General features: G+C 41.5%; 1 protein-coding gene across 4 annotated transcripts in view; it reads left to right on the forward strand.

Annotated features, from left to right (window-relative positions):
* Positions 1 to 245: 245 nt before the first annotated feature.
* Positions 246 to 23,330, forward strand: part of LTBP1 (latent transforming growth factor beta binding protein 1) — a 264,927-nt gene continuing 241,842 nt past the window's right edge. For 3 of the 4 annotated variants that reach the window (XM_068232113.1, XM_068232115.1, XM_068232116.1), the window contains exon 1: positions 246 to 903. In XM_068232113.1, the coding sequence (XP_068088214.1) occupies positions 681 to 903 (223 nt within the window). In that variant the 5' untranslated portion in view covers positions 246 to 680. The remainder of the gene's footprint in view (positions 904 to 23,330) is intronic. The other variant, XM_068232114.1, reaches the window with a different exon arrangement.

Raw genomic sequence — 23,330 nt, forward strand, 5'->3', positions numbered from 1 at the left:
ACAGGGAAAATATTTCAATCAATAAAAAGTCTAATAAGTTGTTAGCACTAACTGTTGACTTAATACCTCTGGATAAATATATTGAATTATGGCCGTATAATTCCTAAATCCGACAGTGGGCCCTTTGCCAGTAGGTAGTGTTAAAAAAAATTGGACCCAGGCAGCTGCGTCACTCACTGGATCTGATCACTCCCGTCTAGGGTGCCAGGAGATTTGAGACAGATGTTCTCAGACACGCCGCATGCCTAAAACATTTCCAGGGGACGGACTGTAGAAAGAGAGAGAGAGGAAAAGAGTGACTTAATAACGGCAGAAACAGCTGGAGTATGCAGGAAGAAACAGGAGTCTGTCCTCCCCTAGGTGTACAGCCAGCCTTTTTGCATTACATCTGCCTGTCAGAGCTGGCTGTTTAAGCTGTCATACAGCGTGCTGTACTTTTTCCCCCCTCACACTTTCACTCTCCCTGTGAATAAAGTGTAGCTTTGTGATTACTAATCCCTCTCCGGTGACTTGACTTTAGATGTGGCCTTGGAGTAGATTCCAGAGTTCTGTTTGCTAATCTACCTGCTCCTGTTTTAGAGACATTATTGCGTACAGAACGCAGGTCCCTGACAAGTTGTCTCTCTTCCCTAATAGTTCTTTTTTTAGCACATTTTTGTCCATACTTTGGAAGGATCCCAATGGATATCAAGCTGATCTGTCTATTTTTCCTTTTCTCTGTGCCTCCTCTGGCAGTGGGAAACCAGACAGGGCGCATCAAGGTGGTCTTCACACCCAGCATCTGCAAAGTCACCTGTACCAAGGGCCGCTGCCATAACAACTGCGAGAAGGGAAACACGACCACGCTGATTAGTGAAAACGGTCACGCGTCTGACACGCTGACATCAAGTAACTTCAGAGTAGGTGAGTACAACTATAGATGTCACTAGTTTTGCAGTAACAACTCCAGTCTGTGTATTGTGGACTTTTTAAAAGTATAATGTAGAGAATCAGTTTATTTTTGATTTTCTTTGACAATTGTTTCTTCTTGTATATGGATCCTCCCTTTTCTATGTGCTAATAAGAATAGCAATGTCCAGAGTACAGTTATCTGTGTCAAACCGCAGCTCATCTGGTCTCTTATTGGTCTATGGTGGTTATGGGTTGTTGTTCTTTGCATGGGATCATATAGCCCCCCCCCCCCCCCCCCCATAGGCATTATCAGATCACCCTCAAGGGAACAGTATCATGGACTTGTACAATGTAAATTTAGATAGAATCTTGTTAAAATTATATTAATTACAGTATAATTGTACTTATGCTTACAAATTATAAGGAGTTAAGGCAAAGAAAAAAAAATTATTGGGTGAGAAAAATATAAATCTACACTAATACGAAAGCAATTATTCAGTGGCTATCTTGATGTATAGATAACAAAAACCTGTTAGAAGTGTTAGAAGTTCATAGACAGAGGATTCCAGGCACAATTCTTTCTGCCAGACACAGCTTCACTTACTGCATGCTCAGCACAGTTTGGCTTGGATCAGCTTAACTAAGATCTGGTTAGCTAAAGTGAACCTGAGGTGAGAGTGATATGGAGGCTGCCATATTTGTTTCCTTTTAAACAATACCAGTTGTCTGGCAGCCCTGCTGATCTATTTGGCTGCAGTAGTGTCTGAAGTACACCAGAAACAAGCACACAGCTAATCTTGTCAGTTCTGACAATAATGTCAGAAATATGCTTGTTTAGGGTCTATGGCTAAAAGTATTAGCGGCAGAGGTTCGGCAGGACAGCCAGACAACTGGTATAGCTTAAAAGAAAATAAATATGGCAGCCTCCATATCACTCTCACCTCGGGTTCACTTTAAGTCTGCTTCAACAGAAATAAAATTACCATCATGTGATCTAGGCTTTTCCCCAGGACCAATCAGCAATGAGATGTTTGTGAAGTGTCAGTCAAAAAGGCTGGCCTAGTCAGTTAAAAGTGAAAAAGATCGCTTTTAACAGTTCGTAGATCGTTACTGTCACTCTACTGATGAGAAGTGCAGGTAGTGTTGGCAGTGTGTATTCCTCCTCCCCGCTGCATAAGTGATACAGGAGCACCCAGCTGAGGCGACCTCTGTAGTACAAGTCATAGTAATGCAATACAGTGCCAGGAGGGATCACGTATGATTGAGTCTGACCACATTGGGAGCCTGTAGGAAACTTAAATTACAAAGTATTTCCATTTGCATAAGGTTGTTTCCAGAAGCAGGACACTTTATGTATAGAGCATGTATGTCCCCCCCATGTTTTCAGGGCTTGCCTCTGGACACTTCAGTTTCCTTCCACATCCCAAAAGATATAGCGATGTTATTTGGTGCTCCTCTAATAATTGGCCTTAGAACTATAGTGGAGACTGTAGACTATGACTACGATAGATATTTGATTATGAGCCACTCTGAGACACACTTAGCAACAATGGATGTATGCAATAAACAGTAGTGAGGAGAAGTATGTGTGTAAAGTCTTACCGCACAATAAGTAGAGCAGAATGCAATATATTACGTTATGCCTTACTCATGGTACAGTGGGATTTTACCCACATAATTCTGCTTAAAGAGACTCCGTAACAAAAATTGCATCCTGTTTTTTATCATCCTACAAGTTCCAAAAGCTATTCTAATGTGTTCTGGCTTACTGCAGCACTTTGTACTATCACAGTCTCTGTAATAAATCAACTTATCTCTCTCTTGTCAGACTTGTCAGCCTGTGTCTGGAAGGCTGCCAAGTTCTTCAGTGTTGTGGTTCTGCTATAAACTCCCCCTTCCAGGCCCCTCTCTGCACACTGCCTGTGTGTTGTTTAGATTAGAGCAGCTTCTCTCTTCTCTCTTATCTTTTACAAGCTGGATAAATCGTCCTCTGAGCTGGCTGGGCTTTCACATACTGGAGAATTACAGACAAGGGCAAAGCTGTTTGCAGGAAGAAAAGAGCAGCCTGAAACTTCAGTGCATGAGAGATGCAGGGGGAAAGAAACACACAAATGATCTCTTGAGATTCAAAAGGAAGGCTGTATACAGCCTGCTTGTGTATGGATGTATTTTCTATGTGTGGACATACTGTACATCAACCTACTTCCTGTTTTGGTGGCCATTTTGTTTGTTTATAAACAAACTTTTTAAAACGGTTTTTAACCACTTTTAATGCGGCGGGGAGCGGCGAAATTGTGAAAGAGGGTAATAGGAGATGTCCCCTAACGCACTGGTATGTTTACTTTTGTGCGATTTTAACAATACAGATTCTCTTTAAAGAGTAACTGTCAGGCTGCAGAAGCTAATTTAAACCTCTATTCTCCTGTGTTAAACAGTTTAGACAGAAGCCAAAAAGACATTACTAAAGATAAAAATCTCTCTTACATTTAATGTGTGCTTATCACCAAAGCTAAGCTCCTAAGGAGGACGCAAGCCGCATTCCATACTGCAAAGCATTCTGGGGCCCTCCCCTCGGCTGCTAAGGAGAAGACGGGATCAAGTTTCAGCAGCTTCTAAACTCACAGCACAGATAAATCTCCGGGAAGAGTACTCTGCAGGAGTCCGCTATTGTTCCTAGCCACATGGCTCATTAATATTCACTGCACACTGTGTTATTCTGTACGAGCTGTTCTGTGATCAGAAGCAGGCAGGACATGACGACACATTTGGCTTCACAAACATGGAACCTGCCATGGGCTGTCAGGAGCATCATTCTCTGCATATACTATATAAAAATTCTGTGAAATCCAAACGTGGACAGTGAAATGCATATGTAATGTAAGTACAGCCAATCTTTAGCTACTGATATATGTGTTTATTTTCTCTGAGACCTTATACCTAACAGCTCCTCTTTAAAGTGAATCTGTATTGTTAAAATCGCACAAAAGTAAACATACCAGTGCGTTAGGGGACATCTCCTATTACCCTCTGTCACAATTTCGCCGCTCCTCGCCGCATTAAAAGTGGTTAAAAACAGTTTTAAAAAGTTTGTTTATAAACAAACAAAATGGCCACCAAAACAGGAAGTAGGTTGATGTACAGTATGTCCACACATAGAAAATACATTCATACACAAGCAGGCTGTATACACCCTTCCTTTTGAATCTCAAGAGATCATTTGTGTGTTTCTTTCCCCCTGCAGCTATCTTCCACTGAAGTGTCAGGCTGTTTCTTCCTGCAGAGTGCAGACAGCTCTGCCTGTATGTAATTCCTCAGTATGTGAAAGCCCAGCCAGCTCAGAGGAGGATTTATCCAGCTTGAAAAAGATAAGAGAGAAGAGAGAAGCTGCCCTAATCTAAATAATACACAGGCAGTGTGCAGAGAGGGGCCTGGAGGGGGGAGATGCATCACAGAACCACAACACTGAAGAACTTAGCAGGCTTCCAGACACAGGCTGACAAGTCTGACAAGAGAGAGATAAGTTGATTTATTACAGAGATGGTGATAGTAGAACGTGCTGCAGTAAGCCAGAACACATTAGAATAGCTTTTGGAACTTGTAGGATGATAAAAAACAGGATGCAACTTTTGTTACGGAGTCTCTTTAATGCGGTTTATTGTATACAACCCAATGACTGTGGACTCTATAAAGCGCTTCAGAAGATGCTGTCACTATAAAATTACATATTCATAAGAAGATAAGGTGCTCACATGAAGTCCAAGGCCAGATGTTGACTGAACACACAACTTACATTACTGAGGTCATCAATACAAACATTATGCAAAATATTCCGGTTCCTACAGCTTACTGAATGAAGAGAAGTGTGTGATAGGCTCACTCTACAATCCTTTTGATTAGTTTAACATTCACCAGTCATTTGATTCCATCTCTTGCAGTAAAGATCCATATACACGCTTGATAAAAGTTGACGCACACAAACGAGCAACATAGCTCAATCAAAATTCCCGTAAAAAAGAAATAAGTAGGTAAAATAACTGTTAAAAACAATAGTCATTCGAAAACTGCACGCTAAAATGACATTTCACATGACACGTGTGTATTCTCTTCAACAGTACAAATGGGCAGACTGAACTATATCTTCCCAGTAGTCGTCTGAATTGATCCATCAGTTAGATTGGGCAGAATACTTGATATCGGTCACTTGTCGTTGTCGTCAAGCTACATTTTTTACATCAATTGTGGTTTTAAACTGATAAATCTGTTTTTTCGTGTGATGTTTCTAAATGACTTTTATCTAACGTGTGTGCTAGGCTGTAGTCAGGATTTGGACATAATTGAATGATGACAAATGGTTTATCCTGGTCTCAAAAACTAACAAGCTCAAACATCTCTTTGGTAGTTTATTTTTCCCTTGCTGTCCAATACTGCAGTATTTTCACTGTGCACAGAAAACAATACAGTAGTCCAAATGTTTCCCTGTTTCTGCTGAAAGTCATTCTGTGTTTATATATCACAATGCACACATGGAGCCAGCAGTCATGTGACCATCCATTGCAGTAGCAAACTGACAACTGATACAGACCAGCTATTCCAAAAAAAACCTCTATTCGGTTCTGATTACCATAGTTGGGATAGTTCCAGAAATTCTGCTTAATTACAGTATCTCACTATAAAATGGATATATGATTACTAGAGGCCAGAAGGAAGTGAAACTTAGCACCTGAAAGCCAAATGTCTGGAAATGGTGCTTCCTTCCTGAGGCTGAGGTGTGTCTGACCTTTATTCCGAATGCTTTACTGTCCATTTCACGTCTGTGTAAAAAAAAATGGCATTTTATTCTCATTCATTTCAACATTGTCACAAAAGCACATCAAATGCAACCTAATCAGACTGATTGTGTTTACAGAAATGGAGTGCAAAGCTCATCAAAAACAAGTACAAACATATGTTGACACTGCTTCATAAACGCCAATTCAAAATTCAAACACTGCAGTCACAATCCATCCAGATGTTTCAGAACCATATGACATATGTAATATACAGATATTTTGTACACAAGTTCTATACCATGGCCCATTCATGGAAAAAAACTGCTGTAGGTTAGGTTTAATGTAAAAAATGTATCATTTAACAGCATGTGTATTGCCGACCCGACTGTAAACTCATGCTTTATTAAATAAATAAACTTTCCTTCCTTAGACTTTTGTTAAAGCGATCAGGGTTGATATTTTTATTGGCCCCTTTCTTAATGCCCTATCATATTTGTTTCATTCATTTAACCTAATGAAGGTTTTTGCCTTTGGAGTAAAAATAAGTATACTGTGTCATTCATTCAAAAGTAGCACACACTTGAAACATTCAAATATTTAAACCTTAACATTACTTTTCTAGTCATTTCTCACTAGACCTTCTAAACACATTTCTGGCACACGCAGGCCCTGTCTCGTTTTCCATGTAGCAGAAGTGTGCTATAAAACCAGACACTTCTAAGCTACTGGGTTTCATTAGGGGGGGGGGGGGAACATATATCTAACTCTAGACTGTAACTGTACAGATGAGAAAAATGTAAAATGACTGACGCTAATAGAAATAGCAGATAGTGAAAACTAAATGCTGCTTTCTAGTTTATTATTAATGTAGTTGCTTAGTTAAAAAGTCTGAAGCGATTTAAAATACCTGTTTTTATTCATCAGGCCGCTTCAGCATTATAATCCATACTGATATGCCGCAACAGCACAGCAGAACAAGGTTTTAATCACCTCAAAACCCCTGGGGCAAAATACGAGGCTGCTTCCTGGTAGAGGCAGAGCTTTGTGCAGTAGCTCTGCCTCTGCTCGTGTCAATCTCTGCAGATCTCCGCCTCTTTCCGCCCTTCCCAGTCTTCATTCACTGAGAAGAATTTTAGTGAGAGGTGGAGATTCATGGAGATTAACGCGACTGGAGGCAGAGCTACAGCTCAAAGCTCTGCCTTCCCGGGCAGCAGAATCCACGGCCTAGAAAGTCGCGGAATTTTGCCCCGGGATTTTTTTTGTGGTTAAATACTTCGTTCTGCCGAGCTTTTGCAGCGATTCAGATTGGATTATAATGCTGAAGCGGCCTGATGAATAAAAACCGGTATTTTAAAACGCTTCAGTCTCTCTTTTTAAATTGTGGTGTTTCTAGCTATGTATATTTTAGATTTTATAAAGTATCACCACATTAGGAGTCTTTGTGTTTCAAGAAGCCGATGTATAAATCACATTTTTATTCAATAAACTGTAGTTTCCCATTGAAATTCATAGTAATTGTCTTGGTGGCATCGTGCATAGCACTTTCGGCTTGCAGCGCTGCATCCCCGGTTTAAATCCCAGCCAGGGGTTTGTATGCTCTCCCCATATCTGTGGGTTTCCTCCAGACACTCTGGTTTCCTCCCACATCCAGTTACATACAGCTAAATTAATTGGCTTCCCCCAAATAATAGAGATTACATTGTTAGCTCCTCTAAGGGCCCGTTTCCACTAGTGCGGTGCGAATCACCGGGATTCCACCGCTGACGAAAACGCACGCGGATGCGATTCCGCGTGCGAATTCGCATAGGCAGGGTCTATGCGAATTTAACCATGTCACTGCCTGGTCCAATTTGCATTACTTTGCATGCGAATTCGCACGCGAAATCGCGGCAAAAAACGCACGCGCGTTTTCCCTATTAAATACATGGGCTGCGATTCGCCTGCATTCCTCCCGCAGGCGAATTCTGCAGGCCCTACTGTGCAGAAAAATCCTGCACAGAAAAACGCACGGAAAGAATGACAAGTGGAAACCGTCCCATCCACTTTCATTGCCTATGCGAATTCGCATGCAGGCCACGCATGCGAATTCGCCCTAGTGGAAACGGGCCCTAAGGGACACTTAAGTTACAAGGCTATATACTTTACACAGTGCTGTGGAAGATGTTTGTGATATATAAATACAAAGTAATAATAACTATACACACTTTGTCCCCCAAAACGTCGTATAAGAACCTATTCACACTATGCAAGTTACTGTTTGGTTACAGCTATGGATTAATATGGATTTTGTCAAAATGATGCCAGCAGGGCTTGTGTATGCAGATGGACTGCAAACCCATATATACAGAACCAAATACATGGGAAAGCAGTCTCCTTAAAGTGAACCTCCAGACTAAAAATGTACTCAGCAGCAGTGAAAAGGCTTCACAGCATCAGAACTTTGTTTTTCTTACCCAAGCCTCATTTTTAGTTGCACAGAAGCTAAGCTCCATCCCATCAAAGAAATCTGCCAGGGCATTTTTCCCCTGATGCTGTGCAAAGCATGATGGGGTTTCTGATGTTGTCCTTGTTGCCCAGCGCGCGCAGCTGGGAGGGGTGATCAGGACACAGGACAGTTGGAAGTGTCTCATGCTTCCTGTCACCTCCTTTCAAACAAAAAGATGGCTGCCCCCATGAAATCACAAACATTTGCCTGTTCTTTTAAAACAGGGTGGGTAAGAGATTATATTACCTATCTATTTTAATTGACATAACTAATGTACCTTAATGACAATGGGCTTGATTCACTAAAGCATGCAAAGTGTTAGCACGCCAGTGAAAAGCCACTTTGCACGTGCAAACTTGCATTGCATGTGCTAACTGGGGTGCTAAGTAGTTAGCACGTGCAAACTACTTAGCACCGTAGTTTGCACGTTCAAACTACTTAGCACCCTAGTTAGCACATGCAAAGCTTTTAGGCATGATAACTGAGTTATCACGCTTTTGTGCATCAAGCCCAATATGTTTGTTTAGGTTGAAGTTCCTCTTTAACTTTGTGAGCTTAACTTATCCTATGAAAGGGACAGCCAGTACTCCTTCCTGGGACGTAACTGCAGGGGAGCAGCCCCTGTAACCGCACAAGGGCCCATAGCTGTAAAGGGGCCCTAACTACTACTTCACTCTCTCTAATGAAGGGATCCATCCTTCATAATTTCTAGTTACGCCCCTGACTCCTTCCCAGAATGCACTCTGCTTCTTCCCTACTGGATGACCTCTGGTCACCCGCTGGCCTTGCAGGGGAGGGAGCAGTATAATGAATTGGTAAGTGGTTCAAAGTGTGCTTTTACCAGTTCACTATTAAAAAAAAAAAAGTTACTAATAGCAAAGAATGCCTGATACATTGAGCACAGGCAAAACAAGTTCTGTGTGGTTGCTGAGAGTGCCAGCACACAGTTACTACTGCTCTATGCATTTGCGTGTTCATCCATGTTACGCTTATTCACGCTGCTGTCATAGCAAGCAGTACTTGAGTCACTGGTGATTCGTCTCCTGATCCACATTCAGCTTACTCACCTTGCAGCCACAGCAGGCAATACATGAGTGACTCATTGCAGGTGATTTAGGGCCTAGGGTACAGCAACTCTTTGTGTTTTATGTGACTTTAATAGAGCTGTGTTAACCTTCATTTAAAATACGTTGAAGATTGTGTTGGGTTTCCAAACCCAGCCTGCCTTATTCTCCTGCTTTTGGAGTGAGCTCCTAATTGCTTTGAACTCAGAGGAGGGCTGGCTAGCTGAGACAGAATGCATCCAAAACACATCCCAAACAAGTTGCATCTGAAATAGCTTTGCTTTTTGTCTGGGATGCGTTCCTGATTGCTTCAGAACTAGAGGGGGCTGGCTGCCTGAGACACATATGTGCTTATGCTGCTTTTGAAAATGCACGATTACACAGGTAGATGCAAAGAACATTGGAGCACAGGTGGAGCAGTTGGCCTACAGCAACCATTCTGAGTTCGCCAGTTCAGCTAAAATGTAGCTAAGTGGCTGCTTTGAGCAAAGATGTTCATACATAGATAGAGTTTTCTAATCAATTTCCAGCTTTTTTCAAATTCCAACATTTTTGCTGAAATACAACAATATTGAGTTTGCCTTGTTGCGCTGGAATTGGCGTACATTTGTTATCGGTGCAGTGTTTTTGGCACAGGGTGAGCCGAATAACTGCTCCACCTTCTGCTGCACAATTTGGGGGGAGGGGGGTGCTAAATACTGTTCCCCTTCAAGTTGTAGCAACTTGAAGTGAGAAATAATTTGGGGTCTGGCAATCGCCGGATACTTGAATTAGCCGTGCATGGGGCATGGACTGTAGCATTGCTGCTATAGCCGCACCAAGCTTCTGTGCTATGCAGCATGCGCTAAAAAGCCCTGCCTCGCAGGAATTGATCTCTGTCAGGATCAATGGAGTTTGATCGGTTTGGCATTTTGGGCCATAATCAACCCATGTATGGCTAGATTTGGTAGCTAGAGTCAGAGTCATGCAAAAATGCTGGGTTCTGACTCCTAAAAAATGTAAACTTTAAAATATTTGATTTCTCAAATAATATTCATCATAATTAACTTGCATATGCAGTAATTGCAGTGCTTAGTCCACAAAAATGAAATAATATACTAATCAAAAAACAGTTACTAGTGCTGCTGCAATAAAGACATCACTGTATTTTTAAAATCCGATACACATATGTAACTGACTGCATATTTGATGTGTACACAGGAATCTTTTATATAATAACATCTCTGCTGTAAGAATTAAGCCTGATGAGTAGCTGTGACAATAGTTAGGATGGTCAGTGAGATGCAAATAACTCTGTGTTGATGCGAATTTATGCACATTTTGCATGCAAATATGTGCAGATTGAAAATGAACGAATCAAATTCCACCTTTGCATGAGTTGTTTGGTCCATGCTCAAGCTGCATAACGTTTCACACAAAATTTGCATAATCCTGCATCAACAATCCTGCATACTCCTGCAATCCCTGGTCACTATTGGGACATTCAGCTGAGCTGTTTTGTAAACTTTTATATGTATCTATCATTTTAATATGTATTTTTTAGTACATTACAATAGATAGAGTAAAACATTTTTAGAAGAGCTGTAATTTGTTTAAATACCGTAAGTGCATTTGAGTATTAACTTAACATATGTAACTATTGTCAGCTCTACATAAATGGGAGACAGTGTAGAGCAGGGGTCAGGAGCGTACGAGAGGAATCGGCGCAGGAGACTTGGGCACAGGATACAGCCTGTATGGCTTATCCTGCTCCTGAAGACATTTCCATTGATGTTAAATACTATTCCCCCTCCAGGCCTCCATGGATGGTGGGGAATTAAATAATTCGGCTTCCAGCAATTGCTGGAGGCCGAATTATAGTATTTTTCAAGTAACGTCAGCACCGTCTTCTGATGGCGTTGAAGTTACTCACTGCTGCGCCCAAGTCTCCTACGCTGGAAGGAAAGTGTTCGGGGTTGGGAACCTTTTTCCCTACCCCTGGTGTAGAGTGTCAGCTTCCTGTCCAGGAGTTTTTCTTGTTTCTAAAAGACTTCTTTATACAGCAAAGTCCTCGTTACCTGGAACTCAGGCAACCGGAAGTCTCAACTAAACAGCATGCCTGAGGAAAAACGTGGACTTTGTTTTGGGCGGGTTTTGAGGCTTGTAAAATATTTTTTAAGCCTCCAGAGATTTTTAGCAGCCTTCCTGCAGCACCTAGCAGGCTCCTATCAGCTTCCAGCGTCCGTGCACGTAAAATGACGTGTCACCTGACCCAATGTGGGTCAGGAGACAAGCTGGCTTCCGTGCACAGGGGAAGCCGCTAGGAGCCCTACATGCTGCAGGAAGGCTGCTAAACATCACTGAAGGCTTGGTAAGTATTTAGAGGGGAATGTTTGTGCTTTTTAAGCCGGCTGCTTGAGCAAACTGGCAAGCACATGTATTCGGCATCAGGGCAGCCACACTGGTGCCAGATACTGGGGAGCTGTAAGCTGTATAGCTTTAAAATTCCTAAGCTTTGGCAGTAATGAAATGTCGAGGAGTTGGTGGATTCATAAACTGAGGAGTCTGAGTAGAGTTGAGTGATTTTTGTACTGACTCCACAGCCCTAATTTCAGTAACAATTGATATTGAATCAGGTCAAATGGCCACCGCAGTTCTAATAGATGCCTGTATTAATTATCAGTGATCAGGCGCCCAAGCAGTGTGACTTGGGTGCCCAATGTGGCTACATAGTAAATAATGGTTTTAGACGATCGACTACAACTATTGTCATTTTGGATGCTGAGGTCACAAGGTTGGTTTTAGGCATTTACTATAGGGTTAGGGATTAGGTGGGTGGGTAAAGGTTAGGCACTTATGGGGGAGTTAGGCAATAGGAAGGGGGGCTTTTTTTTAAGTCTTTACAGAGGGGTTAGGCATTAGGTAGGGGGTTGGGTTCAGGCACCTACAATGGGGGAAGGGGGGTTAGGGTTAGTCATTAGGTGGGGGTTTGGGTTCATGCACCTAGAAGGGGGAAGTTAGGGTTAGTCATTAGATGAGGGGTTGGGTTCAGGTACCTACAAAGGGAAAGGGGGGTAGGGTTAGGCAACTACAGTGGAGGGTTCAAATGAGAATGGATTCCGGGTACTGCATAGTAAAATATAAGTAACCTACATTACCGGTATTTTACTACTAGTGGCACTACCTGGTGCCCAGTTCATGTGGCTTCTGCAATACTCCTTAATATGGATTAGAATAGTATTTTTCTGTATTTCTATGGGTGCTCCTTTGTGTTTGACTGGCATTTACATATACATAGCATTATAATTTGATTTCAAATTTTATTATGGTTGTCAATGCCATTAGACAAGTACTTGAAATTCAGGGTAATAGGAACTGAGGCTATTATTAAAAATGCCACGCCAATAATAGCTTATCCACATGCACACACAAATGCAACCTAAACAGTTGTACTTCTATGGACCCTTTCTACTAGTGTGTGTGTATGTGCATAACCCCAATGTAAACCCCAATTTACATTGGGGTTGATTCACTAAGGATCTTTTGTGTTAGAGAACCATGTACTACACAAGTGATACTGTGAACCTGTCCTGGCCATTCTTACTGCTGGTTTGTGCATTTTTCATTTTTCTTTTTCTTTTTTCAGCAGTCTTCACTACGGTCTGATATGAACCATGATAGGGCTGCAAACTTTTAACATTTTTTTTTATAAATCCAGGAGGCTGAAGGTGGTGAAGACACCATTTATCAGCTGCTCCCATGCACTGATTGAGAGCTTGCTAGCGCACAGCATGGGCAATGGAAGGGCAGCCACCACATTAAGTCACACATGAGGGTGGCCGGGTCATGCCCAAATGCGTCGTGATGTGATTTTTTTTTTTTTTGCTGTCGAGTAACTTCACCACATGACAAACTCTGACATGTGTGGCTTACAAATGCTGCATTAAGTTGCAGCCAAAAGGTGCTCAGTGACTGGCTGACAAGCACACAGTTCCACCTCCCATGTGAAAGAGGCCTACTAAGAATTAGTCAACGTTGAATCACACAGCTTTATTGAATTCTGTTTTTCCAGACAGCTTATACTATTCCATAGCATTCAGAAACCCCACACATCCAGTACAGTCATGTAACAAATGCAGTACATTGCAGTACTGATGCATTTGCTTTGTGGTTCTTATACACACGAGTCATGTAAAAATGGAGCAGGATGAGTGCTGCTAAAAATGGCACTGCAATAGGCAGCAATAGTAGGAGCCACGATTAGCAGCAATGAACAGTAATTACAGGGCCCGGTATTTATCAATCAACATAATCACTGTTCATTGCCGCTAATTGTGGCTTTTACTATTGCCAGTTTAGGGGTTATGGTTAGACGGGGGTTAAAGTTAGGCACAGTGGTATTTAAAGTAAACCAGAGCTGAGTGAATATGAAAAATCGATGCTTACCCAGGGCTTCCTCCTACCAGGTGGGGTCTTTGTGTTAGGCATGGGTAAAAGGAGGGTTCAGTGTGAGCGTAGGCAGGAGCAGAAGCATACATAACCTGCTCCCAGTGATCACATCTCCTTCTCAACCTGGATATCTTGAGGTGCTGTGCAGCCAGCCAATCACCATGTGGCTTTAGTCCCTGCATGGTGATTGGCCCGGCTACAGGACACCTGCAGACTAACCAGGAAGTGGAGGAGACATGATCGCCGGGAGCAGGTGAATTGGATTTCTGAATCGTGCCCATACTTTATATCCACAACTTAGATTTGTGATTGAAGAATTAATAGGGAATCTGTTCCTAAGAACCCTGTGTTTTCCTTTTTTGGACTTTGGCATATATAGTGTATCTTCTGGGGTGGAACTGAACTACTTGTTTTAAGTGTGGTTAATGTATAATAATGCTTCCGCTGAGAGTAGGGTTAGGATAGGTCATAGTAAAATATCGGTAAAATTGACCAATATTTTATTATAAAAAATTTAGTAGAATATCAGTCATTTTACTGAAATTCTTCTCCCGACAGTCTCTGGCGCTATTTTCTCCCTGCACCGGTTTTATTGGCATGCTTGTACACATGCTCTTAGTCAGGTCTAAAATGTGTTGTGTCAGGTTTTATTTCATGCATCATCATTTACGTCTACCATCTGACCAATGGGTAGAGTCAGATGGAAGGAATGCTGATGTGTGTGTGAACACAGGTGAAGCTCCGTTCAGTTTATAGAAGAAGTAAACCATTCCTGAGTAATGCCATATCAGAAAGTGGGAAGAAAGGATTTATCTCACCTCCAATCATGTTTACATTTTTTGTTCATGGTTCTCATTGTCTGCATTGCTGTTTGATTGCTTTTTAAAATATGTTGAGGGTTTGACTAACAGTGAAGGAATTTACCTGCTGCAACTTGTAACAGCTTACTCTTTGTTGGAAGTGAACCAGATGCTCCCACCTGAGGCAATACTCTCTTTTTATGCTGGTTTATTAAGGAGATTATTCTGTAGATTTATGATGTAATATTTCCACAGGAAAGACTTTACTTCAATCTTATTTTCTGGGATAGCGTGAATGCTTGAATTGATACCGAGGTCTTTTACTAAGTTCATGAGATAGATTATGCATTAAGTACTTCACAATGTCTATAGTACGTTATAGTACATACTGTATATGCTTATACTTTTTTGTGTCTATTTTATAATATTTTACCTTGCTCCAAGAAGCCAGTGGATGTAATGTTTCTTTTTTGATTTTTTTTTTTTTATAACACTGTGGTCATAATTTTCTAAATTCATTGCAGTGTGTGTACTTAATTTGATGGAGACTGATCTCCCCCCATGGATAAAAAGAAAAAAAAAACCCTTACATGTAATGTTGTCTTACCCATACAACGGTTTAGCACAGCAGAGGATCAACTTATCTACAAGTGCTTACACACAATTACTGTTGGCCACAAAGATTGGGACTCGATCCCTCGGGCGTCAGTTTAGGTCTGTGTCCTGATCAGACACTTTGCTAGCCTACAGGATAGTGACAAGTTCTAGTTCTATGGAGGGGGGACAACTGCAAAGTACATGATGAAGCGGCACCAGGTAGGTGAGTTAAGTTGGATTATAGTAGGCTTGGCCTGCACTCAGCCAAGACTGTCAGTTGGTATATCTTGGCAATGCATCGAGGAGATCGGGGGCCACATGCTAGATTCTCACCAAAGTCAGCAGGTCAGCAGAGTTCCCTTAGTCCTTACATAGTTTCAACTATTGTACACGACAACTGTAGTTAAACATGCTGCTGTATGCATATTTTGTGAGCTTACTTGCTACATTTTGAGTCTCTATTACCAAATTGCTTATGTGTAAGCAGCTGCATGTTGCTGTAATTTCTGAAGATGGAGCCTTTTGACTGTGGTGCTGTGATAAAGTAGTTTTTGGGGAAAAAAAGTTAAACTCAAGAATCCATGAAGATTTGGGTAATTATTTATGAGACTATTCTCCTTCACATCCAACTGGGAAAAGATGGTGTTGGGAGATCAAGCTTGGCAGGAAATCGGATGCCTGGTGCACACCATGCAATTTCCCATTAGATAGATCACTTTTATACAAATCAATCAGATAAACGATAGGAAATCAGATTGGACCTGTCGGAAATTATCTATTCGACCCATCTATCTGACAGGAAATTGCATGGTGTGTACAAGGCTTTTAGATGTCCAATGTCCTGGTCACTTTAGTACAATGAAAATGTAAAGAAAATCTATAACATCTCTGTTTCATAGTATATTCATTTAATGCTGTGCCTGAGGCTATGAGTTAACCTTTACTTCCGATGTTAACACTGTCCCTGTTAATGTTACACCCTGAAAAAGGGAATTATAAATAAGAACTCCATGAGCATGCTTCCTCTGCCTGCATCATGTCTGATGAGAATTTATTCAAATAAAATCATTTGTATAGCAAATAAAAGGTTTCCAATAAGAACTATTTCACATTAAACATGCCGTTCTTGTCCATATAACAGTCATATAAAAGTGCAAATACAAAAGCATTTCTTGCTGAACAGATAAAGATGCATTAACTTTGCTGGCTGATCTTTATAACTGCATAGATTCACTGTGACACGTGGTTCCAGCATGGCTGACTGCAGGGAGTCACTAAACACACATGTGACTGCACACTAGCTCAGATGCACTTGCAATAACCATATTATTCCTGCAGATCTGTGAGTTATAAGGCTTCATATGAACACACACATTGCATACTGGCTGTGAGGCCTGATCTGCTCTTCTTCTGCAAATCACTAACATGGCTGAGCGCTGGTTGCCTAACATGTAGCACATATAGTACTGAAATGACTGAATTAGCTAGCTTTCTAATATACAGTATAACTCCCTGATATATAACACCTATACACTAAAATGGCTGAATGGCTAGCTGCCTGATATATAACACATATAGCACTGCTCAGTTTAACCACAGCAAATATCTGCTTCACATACATTTAACATGTTCATAAGTTGTTCATATAACACACAATAACTGTCTAGCAATCACTGAATTCACGTTGAGCTCAAAGTATGGATAAAATACCTGAAAAAGGGAATTATAAAGAAGAACTCCATGAGCATGCTTCCTCTAATCTGCATCATGTCTGATGAGATGAGGCAGCCAAGCCATGAGCCTCCCCTAGGTACTTTCCCCAGGTCAACAAGTTGCTAAACATAAACAGACTCAGGCAATAGATAGCCCAAATCCTGATCCTGTATTTCAGCCTGTTATCTCCACAGATATTTTAAAGAATAGGATTATTTTCCAATAGCTAATTGGGAAATTACTGCTTTACAGATTTTTCTACACAAAAATCAGTCTATTACACTCTCCCCTGCAAAATTAGATGGCGTCCCGGCATCTACACATACTTTAACCTGACAATTTCTCAACCCCAGGCATTCTGGTAACTTATCTGCACTATACAGTGATCAATTTGGTTAGCTAAATCAACAGCACACAACTACTCCTCATACATATTCTTAGAACTCTTCTTTAGGGTCTGAAATCTCTAACTATGCTTCATAACGAACACAGTTTGACTTCTAGTATGCCTGTAGAAATGTTGGTTGGTAGATCTGAAATGGATTTGACCACATTGTCATTGGTTCAACCCCTCTAATTGGCATGGGATAATACTGGTAAAGCATTTCATTGGCATTCACTACATTATAGCATGTTGGCGTTCCCAGTTGGTCATAAGTAAAGACTTTAGGAGCTCGCCTTTCTCTCCTGGGTAAGCTATGGACTTGTGTGTGATCTTCAACTGAATTTGGAGATTGGGATACTAGAACCTCATCCTGCATCTCAACTGATTGTTCATCCTCCCTTGGATTATCTTCTTGCTCAACAGTCTCTTGTAGTATCTCAGGCTCACTTGTATTGGTCAAAGGAGCTTCTTCATCCAGCTCATTCAGTTCATTGTTAAGTGCAGATGTCTCTTGCTCACTACCCACTTGTGCATTAGTAGTCTCACTAATTCTATCATCATTGAGCTCTTGAGGCTGCGTTACCGGATGGTAATAGTACACATATTCTTCTTCCTGATCTTCTTTCTCTTGATTTGTGTCTTTGTGATCTAGCTCTTTCTTTCTTTCCTTCTGTTTAACTGGTGGTTTTGGTTGAACTTCCAGTGGTAAATAATCACATGGTAACAAGAGATTGCGATGCATGATCCTTGATCTTCCTCTACCCTGCTCAGGTTTGATTTCATAGACTGGGAGATCTTTTCCAACTTGACGAATCACAATATGAATATTCTCTTCCCAATGACTACGGAGCTTTCCAGTACCTCCTCTAGGCGTCAGGTTTTTGACGAGGACACGGTCACCTGGACACAATACTGAGCTTCTTATTCTTCCATCATAATGTTTCTTACTTCTCTCTGTTGACTTTTTCATATTCTCTCGCACTATTTCGTATGCATCCTGCATTTCTTGTTTCCATTTTTCCATAGTGAAGATGGTAATTCCGTTCAGCTGCAGTTAAAGTCCGGGAGCCATAGGCTATCACACGAAGTCTTCCCTCTTGTTGTTGATATAGAACTGCACCGAGGCCTTGATTGGAGGCATCTGTGTGGAGGATAAACGGCTGGGAAAAATCTGGAAAACCAAGGACTGGTGGCTCAACTAGACAGTCTATTAATTCTTCCAAGATACATTGATGTTTTTCCATCCAGTTAATCAATTTATGTGATGACACTCCTTTTCTCTTCGTTGGAACTTTTCGTGTACTCATGCTACTTTGTGGTATTTGGTCTTCTGTGGTCCCTTTCAACAAATCATAAAGTGGTCCAGCAATACGAGAAAAGTTTGGTATATACTGTCTGTAATAGCTTAACAAGCCCATGATGGCACGTAATTCTCCCACAGTGCTTGGTCTCTTCTCCTTTAAAGCTCTTACTGCAATAGTGTCAGCTGGATCCATCTTGCTACCTTCAGATGAAACAATTCTTCCTAAATAGCGCACCTCACGTTTAAACAGTTCACACTTCTTAGGCTTCAGCTTTATTCCATACTTCCTCAACCTCTGAAGTACTTCTCTGACATGATTCACATGTTCCTCAAATGACTGACTGTACACCAATGTATCGTCCAAGTAGGGTATACATATGTTGTCTCGTACATCTTCCAAACATTCTTCCATACAACGTTGGAAAGCTGCAGGTGCATTCATTAACCCGAAAGGAATTCTTTTCCATTCATACAGGCCCCATGGGGTCACAAATGCAGTCAAGTGCCTGCTGTCTTCATCCATAAACCCTTGATGGTAGGCTTTTCCCTGATCCAGTAATGAAAACCATGAGTGGCCACCAAGGCTATCCAGGATGTCTTGTACTCGAGGAATTGGTTGTCTATCAGGGTGAGTCTTCTTATTCAGTTCTCTGAAATCTATGCACAAGCGTAAGCTACCATCTTTTTTTCTTACGCAGACAACTGGTGAAGCATAAGATGAGCAGGATTTTTGTACCCATCCTTGCATAATAAGGTTGTGAAGATAGTCTTTCATTTCTTTGTAGAGTGGCTTCGGTGTGGATATGTATGTGCGCGCTACAGGATTCATATCACTCAAGGAGATTCTTAGCTTTAGCTTCTCAATGCTCCCAATGTCATCATCTGATTTGGAGAAAGAAGAACATTCTTCACGAAGTAGTTTCTGTACCACCTCTCTTTCTGTTTCACTCAAGTGGCTCAGGTCAATTGGGGGATCCCATGGAGTATCAGCAACTTGCTCGCTTGCTGCTTTTACTTGACTCACTGACACTGGAAGGCTTTTGTTGGGTTTCTCCAAGATGGTATCTGGATACACAGCTTGAACTTGCTGTACAGTACCTATTACAGTTCTTCCTAATATCTCAATGTCATGGTTAGTTGGGTTTTGTACAGTAAGGACAATATAAGGCAACACACCACTTCTCAGCGTTACTAACGTCTCACAAAACTCAAGTCCTTCAGGCCACTGGGGACTGATATCTGGCTCAAAGAGAACTGTAGTGTCCTTAGTTAATGATTGTGTTTGCACCTTACAATCTATCTGAACAGAGGTGTGTCTTGGCACAATGACTTTCTCTTTAGTCGTTCTCACTACATAGTCGCATGGTTGCTCAGTTGTCACCATATCTATGAAGGCAGTGACACTTTCTCTCTCAAGGTTTGGGAAGGTGGCTCTTAGTGTCTCATGCAGTTGCTCTCTTTTTGTTGCTGATACTTGTGCTGTGGCGCTAGATTTAACCATTCGCTCAATAACATTAAAGCCTATGATAGGTTTGGAGAGCTTTCCACCCTTCATCACTAAGATGGGGACAACAAGTTCAGTGAGGTCATCGTTATCTGTAGCTAATCCAAATGTGACTTCGATGAATCCTAAATAAGGGATGCTCTGTCCATTAGCAGCTGTGATCTTCAAATCCTCAGAAGCATCAAGTAACTCATAAATGTCTCTTAACTTCACATCTGGCAAATATCTCTTTTTCCATTCTTCATCGACAATGGATACTTGGGAGCCTGTATCCCATAATGCTCGTGTTCTATGCCCCTGTATGTAGCACTCAGCTATACACTGTTTCCCTACCAGAGTGACAATGCGGGAATGACTATCCTCCTTTCTAGGGCTGCTGGCATGCACTGGTGGACCATGATGCTGTCCGCACGATTTCCTGTGTTTAGGCCAATGTTCAGCTTGACAGATTTTTGAACAGTAGGTAGCTTTTTTACAAGATGTACATCGGCTGAGCTTCTGATCTCTCCCCTGAACACCACAGTGGAAACAATATGGTTGGGACATTCTTCTCCTATTGGTTACTCCCTGTCCCGTGGAAGTAACCATCTCCCATTTAAAGGATTATCTTTGTTTATTCTTGTACCTCTCGCTTTGCATCCTGCAAGGAAGTGCTCACTACTTCCACATCGGTAACAATGGCTGCAATACTCATTTCCATTTTGCTGACACCAAATACACTTTCTCAGATGGGCATATGTTGAAGAAGGATATTGGCGTTGAGGTCTAAACCTTTGTTGATAGGGGGTAGTGGCCATCTGTCTCGGTTCTTGGGGAAACAAACAGCTTTCTGGAGAATACTGTAACTGTTGAGGGGGTATACACTCCTTTACTGCAGGTGGTGTCTGATACTGTGTCTGTACAGTGGTAGGTTGTTGAATCGATTCTCTGATCTGTGCAACTTCCGCACCCAGGTTTTTTAATAAAGCTAGGTCAGAACGCATTTCTTTCAGTTCACTTAGTACCTCAGATTGAGTGTTACTAGTTTGGCACAGGTGGGTGCTTTTACCTTTTGTAGCTGTAGGTGTCTCTGATTGGAGTGAGTGCACTGTGGCTGGTCGTTGTGGGGTGAGTAGCTTCTTTTTGTTCTGTCTCTCTGCTTCATTTGCACAGGCAATGTTGAGTTTCTCCAGAAGCAGTTCATCACTTGTTGTTGTTGTTTGCTGCAGGAATGGTTGAAGGTCACTTCTGATGTTGTCATTTTGCAAACCTGTTAAGACAGTATGAAGAAACATACTCTGTACCAGTACAGGATCATATCTTAGACCAGATTCTGCCTCCTGGGAAGCAAACAGGATTTTTTGTCTTAAATCAAAGGCACGGATCAAGAAAGTCTGTGGGTCTTCTTTACTACTTTGTACCTCTGATGTCAGTTGCTTGTACAATTCTGTTGCACCCTTCTCTTGGTAATGAGATCTGAGAATTCTCCTCAAAGTGGGCAAAGTAAGGTTGGTCTTACCCTCCAGGTAACTGCGCAGCTGCAAATCTGGTGCTATTGCCCTAATTACTGCATCAACAATTTCTATTTCAGGAAACCCCTTGCTGATTCCCTGCTCAATTTGGTGGGCTAAGCTAGAAAAAGTCAGTTTGTCCTTTTGGCCTGGCTGACCTATCTGACCTGATATTTTAAATTCTCTACCCCACTGCAAAGGAACATGATGCTGAAAAATCTGCTGAGCGGGAACATGGCCTTCATTCAAACGGTTATCCCCTCCCCTCACTGACTTTTTTGCTTCACTGATCTGATTTCTCTGCTCCTGCAGTGATAACGTTAATTTCAATTGTAGTGCTTCTATCTCTTTTTTCAACTGTTCAGCTTCTGAGAGAGGAACTACCTGTCCCTGTACCACATCTGCCTGTGTCTCCTCTGAAACTGCCTGCTTCGGTACACTATCCCTACAAGATTGTTGCAGCTCTTTCACTTTATCCTGTAGCATGAGTAACTCAGACATGCCCTGATCCTCTAGTTCACATAACTCTTCCCTCTCCAGATACCTCATAATATGCAAGATTATAAAGGACCGACTTTTATCTGCCACATTTTTAGATGATGGACCAGCAATAGATAAAAAGTCACATATTTCCAGCAAAGCATCTTTGGATAATGCATACAAGGCACCGCCCACTTGTACTTTCAAGTCCTCAACACCTGATGATTCCATCGCGATTCCTAGCCCTGGGACAAAGTTAGTCTGATGGTCAACCTTTTCCTGTAGGATAGACAGCGCAGCTCTCCTGGCACTATACGTTAACCTCAGATCACATGCAAGTCTCTCCTTCCACAGCTGTTGAACCACCACGACCACTCTGTTCTCTCTGGCAATCAGCGTGTTTGAAGTTGAATGATGATTAGGGATGTCTGTCTGGGCAGCTAATCCTCATCACATTCATCTCGGTGGGACCTCCAAAATGTTACACCCTGAAAAAGGGAATTATAAATAAGAACTCCATGAGCATGCTTCCTCTGCCTGCATCATGTCTGATGAGAATTTATTCAAATAAAATCATTTGTATAGCAAATAAAAGGTTTCCAATAAGAACTATTTCACATTAAACATGCCGTTCTTGTCCATATAACAGTCATATAAAAGTGCAAATACAAAAGCATTTCTTGCTGAACAGATAAAGATGCATTAACTTTGCTGGCTGATCTTTATAACTGCATAGATTCACTGTGACACGTGGTTCCAGCATGGCTGACTGCAGGGAGTCACTAAACACACATGTGACTGCACACTAGCTCAGATGCACTTGCAATAACCATATTATTCCTGCAGATCTGTGAGTTATAAGGCTTCATATGAACACACACATTGCATACTGGCTGTGAGGCCTGATCTGCTCTTCTTCTGCAAATCACTAACATGGCTGAGCGCTGGTTGCCTAACATGTAGCACATATAGTACTGAAATGACTGAATTAGCTAGCTTTCTAATATACAGTATAACTCCCTGATATATAACACCTATACACTAAAATGGCTGAATGGCTAGCTGCCTGATATATAACACATATAGCACTGCTCAGTTTAACCACAGCAAATATCTGCTTCACATACATTTAACATGTTCATAAGTTGTTCATATAACACACAATAACTGTCTAGCAATCACTGAATTCACGTTGAGCTCAAAGTATGGATAAAATACCTGAAAAAGGGAATTATAAAGAAGAACTCCATGAGCATGCTTCCTCTAATCTGCATCATGTCTGATGAGATGAGGCAGCCAAGCCATGAGCCTCCCCTAGGTACTTTCCCCAGGTCAACAAGTTGCTAAACATAAACAGACTCAGGCAATAGATAGCCCAAATCCTGATCCTGTATTTCAGCCTGTTATCTCCACAGATATTT

The sequence above is a fragment of the Hyperolius riggenbachi genome, chromosome 4 (assembly GCF_040937935.1).
Source record: "Hyperolius riggenbachi isolate aHypRig1 chromosome 4, aHypRig1.pri, whole genome shotgun sequence".
NCBI lineage: Eukaryota > Metazoa > Chordata > Amphibia > Anura > Hyperoliidae > Hyperolius > Hyperolius riggenbachi.